Here is a 6,484-nt window from a genome sequence, read left to right on the forward strand (position 1 = left end):
GTGTGTGTCACTGTGTGTGTGTGTGTGTGGCCACAGCCATCAACTACGCCGTGTCTCTCACACCGTCACTCATCAACAGCACAGCCCATGTACGTGTCACTGTGTGTGTCACTGTGTGTGTGTGTGTGTCACTGTGTGTGTGTGTGTGTCACTGTGTGTGTGTGTGTGTCACTGTGTGTGTGTCACTGTGTGTGTGTCACTGTGTGTGTGTGTGTGTCACTGTGTGTGTGTGTGTGGCCACAGCCATCAACTACGCCGTGTCTCTCACTCCGTCACTCATCAACAGCACAGCCCATGTACGTGTCACTGTGTGTGTGTGTGTGTCACTGTGTGTGTGTGTGTGTCACTGTGTGTGTGTCACTGTGTGTGTGTGTCACTGTGTGTGTGTCACTGTGTGTGTGTGTGTCACTGTGTGTGTGTGTCACTGTGTGTGTGTGTGTGTCACTGTGTGTGTCACTGTGTGTGTCACTGTGTGTGTGTCACTGTGTGTGTGTGGCCACAGCCATCAACTACGCCGTGTCTCTCACTCCGTCACTCATCAACAGCACAGCTCATGTACGTGTCACTGTGTGTGTGTGTGTGTCACTGTGTGTGTGTCACTGTGTGTGTGTGTGTGTCACTGTGTGTGTGTGTGTGTCACTGTGTGTGTGTGTGTGTCACTGTGTGTGTGTGTGTGTCACTGTGTGTGTGTGTGTGTCACTGTGTGTGTGTGTGTGTGGCCACAGCCATCAACTACGCCGTGTCTCTCACTCCGTCACTCATCAACAGCACAGCTCATGTACGTGTCACTGTGTGTGTGTGTGTGTGTCACTGTGTGTGTGTGTCACTGTGTGTGTGTCACTGTGTGTGTGTGTGTCACTGTGTGTGTGTGTGTGTGTGTCACTGTGTGTGTGTGTGTGTCACTGTGTGTGTGTGTGTGTGGCCACAGCCATCAACTACGCCGTGTCTCTCACTCCGTCACTCATCAACAGCACAGCCCATGTACGTGTCACTGTGTGTGTGTGTGTGTCACTGTGTGTGTGTCACTGTGTGTGTGTGTGTGTCACTGTGTGTGTGTGTCACTGTGTGTGTGTGTGTGTGTGTCACTGTGTGTGTGTGTGTGTGTCACTGTGTGTGTGTGTGTGTGTCACTGTGTGTGTGTGTGTGTGTCACTGTGTGTGTGTGTGTGTCACTGTGTGTGTGTGTGTGTCACTGTGTGTGTGTGTGTGTCACTGTGTGTGTGTGTGTCACTGTGTGTGTGTGTGTGTCACTGTGTGTGTGTGTGTCACTGTGTGTGTGTGTGTCAATGTGTGTGTGTGTGTCACTGTGTGTGTGTGTGTCACTGTGTGTGTGTGTGTCACTGTGTGTGTGTGTGTGTCACTGTGTGTGTGTGTGTCACTGTGTGTCACTGTGTGTGTGTGTGTCACTGTGTGTGTGTGTGTCAATGTGTGTGTGTGTGTCACTGTGTGTGTGTGTGTCACTGTGTGTGTGTGTGTCACTGTGTGTGTGTGTGTGTCACTGTGTGTCACTGTGTGTGTGTGTGTCACTGTGTGTGTGTGTGTCACTGTGTGTGTGTGTGTCACTGTGTGTGTGTGTGTCACTGTGTGTGTGTGTCACTGTGTGTGTGTGTGTGTCACTGTGTGTGTGTGTGTGTCACTGTGTGTGTGTGTGTGTCACTGTGTGTGTGTGTGTGTGTCACTGTGTGTGTGTGTGTGTGTCACTGTGTGTGTGTGTGTCACTGTGTGTGTGTCACTGTGTGTGTGTGTGTCACTGTGTGTGTGTGTGTGTCACTGTGTGTGTGTGTGTGTCACTGTGTGTGTGTGTGTGTGTCACTGTGTGTGTGTGTGTGTGTCACTGTGTGTGTGTGTGTGTGTCACTGTGTGTGTGTGTGTGTGTCACTGTGTGTGTGTGTGTGTCACTGTGTGTGTGTGTGTGTGTCACTGTGTGTGTGTGTGTGTGTGTCACTGTGTGTGTGTGTGTGTGTCACTGTGTGTGTGTGTGTGTGTCACTGTGTGTGTGTGTGTGTGTCACTGTGTGTGTGTGTGTGTGTCACTGTGTGTGTGTGTGTGTGTCACTGTGTGTGTGTGTGTGTGTCACTGTGTGTGTGTGTGTGTGTCACTGTGTGTGTGTGTGTGTGTCACTGTGTGTGTGTGTGTGTGTCACTGTGTGTGTGTGTGTGTGTCACTGTGTGTGTGTGTGTGTGTCACTGTGTGTGTGTGTGTGTGTCACTGTGTGTGTGTGTGTGTCACTGTGTGTGTGTGTGTGTGTCACTGTGTGTGTGTGTGTGTGTGTCACTGTGTGTGTGTGTGTGTGTCACTGTGTGTGTGTGTGTGTGTGTCACTGTGTGTGTGTGTGTGTGTCACTGTGTGTGTGTGTGTGTGTGTGTCACTGTGTGTGTGTGTGTGTGTGTCACTGTGTGTGTGTGTGTGTGTGTCACTGTGTGTGTGTGTGTGTGTGTCACTGTGTGTGTGTGTGTGTGTGTCACTGTGTGTGTGTGTGTGTGTGTCACTGTGTGTGTGTGTGTGTGTGTCACTGTGTGTGTGTGTGTGTGTGTCACTGTGTGTGTGTGTGTGTGTGTCACTGTGTGTGTGTGTGTGTGTGTCACTGTGTGTGTGTGTGTGTGTCACTGTGTGTGTGTGTGTGTGTGTCACTGTGTGTGTGTGTGTGTGTCACTGTGTGTGTGTGTGTGTGTCACTGTGTGTGTGTGTGTGTGTGTCACTGTGTGTGTGTGTGTGTGTGTCACTGTGTGTGTGTGTGTGTGTCACTGTGTGTGTGTGTGTGTGTCACTGTGTGTGTGTGTGTGTGTCACTGTGTGTGTGTGTGTGTCACTGTGTGTGTGTGTGTGTGTGTCACTGTGTGTGTGTGTGTGTGTCACTGTGTGTGTGTGTGTGTGTCACTGTGTGTGTGTGTGTGTCACTGTGTGTGTGTGTGTGTCACTGTGTGTGTGTGTGTGTCACTGTGTGTGTGTGTGTGTGTCACTGTGTGTGTGTGTGTGTGTCACTGTGTGTGTGTGTGTGTGTCACTGTGTGTGTGTGTGTGTGTCACTGTGTGTGTGTGTGTGTGTCACTGTGTGTGTGTGTGTGTGTCACTGTGTGTGTGTGTGTGTCACTGTGTGTGTGTGTGTGTGTGTCACTGTGTGTGTGTGTGTGTGTGTCACTGTGTGTGTGTGTGTGTGTCACTGTGTGTGTGTGTGTGTGTCACTGTGTGTGTGTGTGTGTGTCACTGTGTGTGTGTGTGTGTGTCACTGTGTGTGTGTGTGTGTCACTGTGTGTGTGTGTGTGTCTGTCACTGTGTGTGTGTGTGTGTCTGTCACTGTGTGTGTGTGTGTGTCTGTCACTGTGTGTGTGTGTGTGTCTGTCACTGTGTGTGTGTGTGTGTCTGTCACTGTGTGTGTGTGTGTGTCTGTCACTGTGTGTGTGTGTGTGTCTGTCACTGTGTGTGTGTGTGTGTCTGTCACTGTGTGTGTGTGTGTGTCTGTCACTGTGTGTGTGTGTGTGTGTCTGTCACTGTGTGTGTGTGTGTGTGTCTGTCACTGTGTGTGTGTGTGTGTGTCACTGTGTGTGTGTGTGTGTGTCACACAGCATGTGCTGTTCTACGACGCTGGAGCGAGTGGCGCTTCAGCGTCCATCGTCACGTTCCAGACGGTGAAGAGTCAGCCTCACGTCACCGTGCGCGGAGTTGGGTCAGTCACTCAGTCACTCAGTCACTCAGTCACTCAGTCAGTCACTTAGTCACTTAGTCACTCACTCAGTCAGTCACTCAGTCAGTCACTCAGTCAGTCACTTAGTCACTTAGTCACTCAGTCAGTCACTCAGTCAGTCAGTCAGTCAGTCAGTCAGTCAGTCACTCAGTCAGTCAGTCACTCGCTCAATCAGTCACTCAGTCAGTCAGTCACTCAGTCAGTCAGTCACTCAGTCAGTCACTTAGTCAGTCAGTCACTCACTCGCTCAGTCAGTCACTCAGTCAGTCACTCAGTCAGTCACTTAGTCAGTCAGTCACTCACTCGCTCAGTCAGTCACTCAGTCACTCAGTCAGTCACTCAGTCACTCAGTCAGTCACTCAGTCACTCGCTCAGTCACTCACTCACTAAGTCACTCACTCACTCAGTCACTCACTAAGTCACTCACTCAGTCACTCAGTCTCTCACTAAGTTCATCACTAACTCACCCACTCATTCACTAAGTCACTCACCCACTCACTCACTAAGTCACTCACCCACTCACTCACTAAGTCACTCACCCACTCACTCACTAAGTCACTCACCCACTCACTCACTAAGTCACTCACCCACTCACTCACTAAGTCACTCACCCACTCACTCACTAAGTCACTCACCCACTCACTCACCCACTCACTCACTAAGTCACTCACCCACTTACTCACTAAGTCACTCACCCACTCACTCACTAAGTCACTCACCCACTCACTCACTAAGTCACTCACCCACTCACTCACTAAGTCACTCACCCACTCACTCACTAAGTCACTCACCCACTCACTCACTAAGTCACTCACCCACTCACTCACTAAGTCACTCACCCACTCACTCACCCACTCACTCACTAAGTCACTCACCCACTCACTCACTAAGTCACTCACCCACTCACTCACCCACTCACTCACTAAGTCACTCACCCACTCACTCACTAAGTCACTCACCCACTCACTCACTAAGTCACTCACCCACTCACTCACTAAGTCACTCACCCACTCACTCACTAAGTCACTCACCCACTCACTCACTAAGTCACTCACCCACTCACTCACTAAGTCACTCACCCACTCACTCACTAAGTCACTCACCCACTCACTCACTAAGTCACTCACCCACTCACTCACTAAGTCACTCACCCACTCACTCACTAAGTCACTCACCCACTCACTCACTAAGTCACTCACCCACTCACTCACTAAGTCACTCACCCACTCACTCACTAAGTCACTCACCCACTCACTCACTAAGTCACTCACCCACTCACTCACTAAGTCACTCACCCACTCACTCACTAAGTCACTCACCCACTCACTCACTAAGTCACTCACCCACTCACTCACTAAGTCACTCACCCACTCACTAAGTCACTCACCCACTCGCTAAGTCACTCACCCACTCACTAAGTCACTCACCCACTCACTCACTAAGTCACTCACCCACTCACTCACTAAGTCACTCACCCACTCACTCACTAAGTCACTCACCCACTCACTCACTAAGTCACTCACCCACTCACTCACTAAGTCACTCACCCACTCACTCACTAAGTCACTCACCCACTCACTCACTAAGTCACTCACCCACTCACTCACCCACTCACTCACTAAGTCACTCACCCACTCACTCACTAAGTCACTCACCCACTCACTCACTAAGTCACTCACCCACTCACTCACTAAGTCACTCACCCACTCACTCACTAAGTCACTCACCCACTCACTCACTAAGTCACTCACCCACTCACTCACTAAGTCACTCACCCACTCACTCACTAAGTCACTCACCCACTCACTCACTAAGTCACTCACCCACTCACTCACTAAGTCACTCACCCACTCACTCACTAAGTCACTCACCCACTCACTCACTAAGTCACTCACCCACTCACTCACTAAGTCACTCACCCACTCACTCACTAAGTCACTCACCCACTCACTCACTAAGTCACTCACCCACTCACTCACTAAGTCACTCACCCACTCACTCACTAAGTCACTCACCCACTCACTAAGTCACTCACCCACTCACTAAGTCACTCACCCACTCACTCACTAAGTCACTCACCCACTCACTCACTAAGTCACTCACCCACTCACTCACTAAGTCACTCACCCACTCACTCACTAAGTCACTCACCCACTCACTCACTAAGTCACTCACCCACTCACTAAGTCACTCACCCACTCACTAAGTCACTCACCCACTCACTCACTAAGTCACTCACCCACTCACTCACTAAGTCACTCACCCACTCACTCACTAAGTCACTCACCCACTCACTCACTAAGTCACTCACCCACTCACTCACTAAGTCACTCACCCACTCACTCACTAAGTCACTCACCCCACTCACTCACTAAGTCACTCACCCACTCACTCACTAAGTCACTCACCCACTCACTCACTAAGTCACTCAGTCGCTCGCTCAGACGGTGAAGAGTCAGAGAGACACTCAGCCTCACGTCACAGTGCGCGGAGTTGGGTCAGTCACTCAGTCACTCAGTCAGTCTATTAGTCACTCAGTCAGTCACTCAGTCACTCAGTCACTCACTCAGTCAATCACTCAGTCACTCACTCAGTCACTCACTCAGTCAATCACTCAGTCAGTCAGTCACTTAGTCACTCAGTCAGTCAGACACTCAGTCACTCACTCAGCCACTCACTCAGTTCTCTCTCTGTGTCTGTGTCTTTCTGTGTCTCTCTGTGTCTTTGTGTGTCTGTGTTTGTGTCTCTGTGTCTCTGTGTGTCTCTCTCTCTGTGTGTGTCTCTGTGTGTGTCTCTGTGTGTCTC

General features: G+C 50.4%; 2 protein-coding genes across 2 annotated transcripts in view; both read left to right on the forward strand.

Annotated features, from left to right (window-relative positions):
* Nucleotides 1-207: 207 nt before the first annotated feature.
* The window catches only part of LOC144739509 (uncharacterized), a gene marked incomplete at its 3' end in the record, with an annotated part of 9,431 nt that continues 3,154 nt past the window's right edge, over nucleotides 208-6,484 (forward strand). Inside the window, exons 1-2 of the mRNA XM_078622454.1 lie at nucleotides 208-981; nucleotides 3,561-3,661. Of these exons, the coding sequence (XP_078478580.1) occupies nucleotides 295-981; nucleotides 3,561-3,661 (788 nt within the window). The remainder of the gene's footprint in view (nucleotides 982-3,560; nucleotides 3,662-6,484) is intronic.
* LOC144739508 (uncharacterized) lies at nucleotides 2,242-2,973 on the forward strand (the record flags this gene model as incomplete). The annotated part of the gene is made up of 1 exon (XM_078622453.1): nucleotides 2,242-2,973. A coding segment is annotated over one exon (732 nt), but the record flags the coding sequence as incomplete, so codon positions are not given.

The sequence above is a fragment of the Lampetra planeri genome, unplaced genomic scaffold (genome assembly GCF_965212315.1).
Source record: "Lampetra planeri unplaced genomic scaffold, kcLamPlan1.2.h2 scaffold_1534, whole genome shotgun sequence".
NCBI lineage: Eukaryota > Metazoa > Chordata > Hyperoartia > Petromyzontiformes > Petromyzontidae > Lampetra > Lampetra planeri.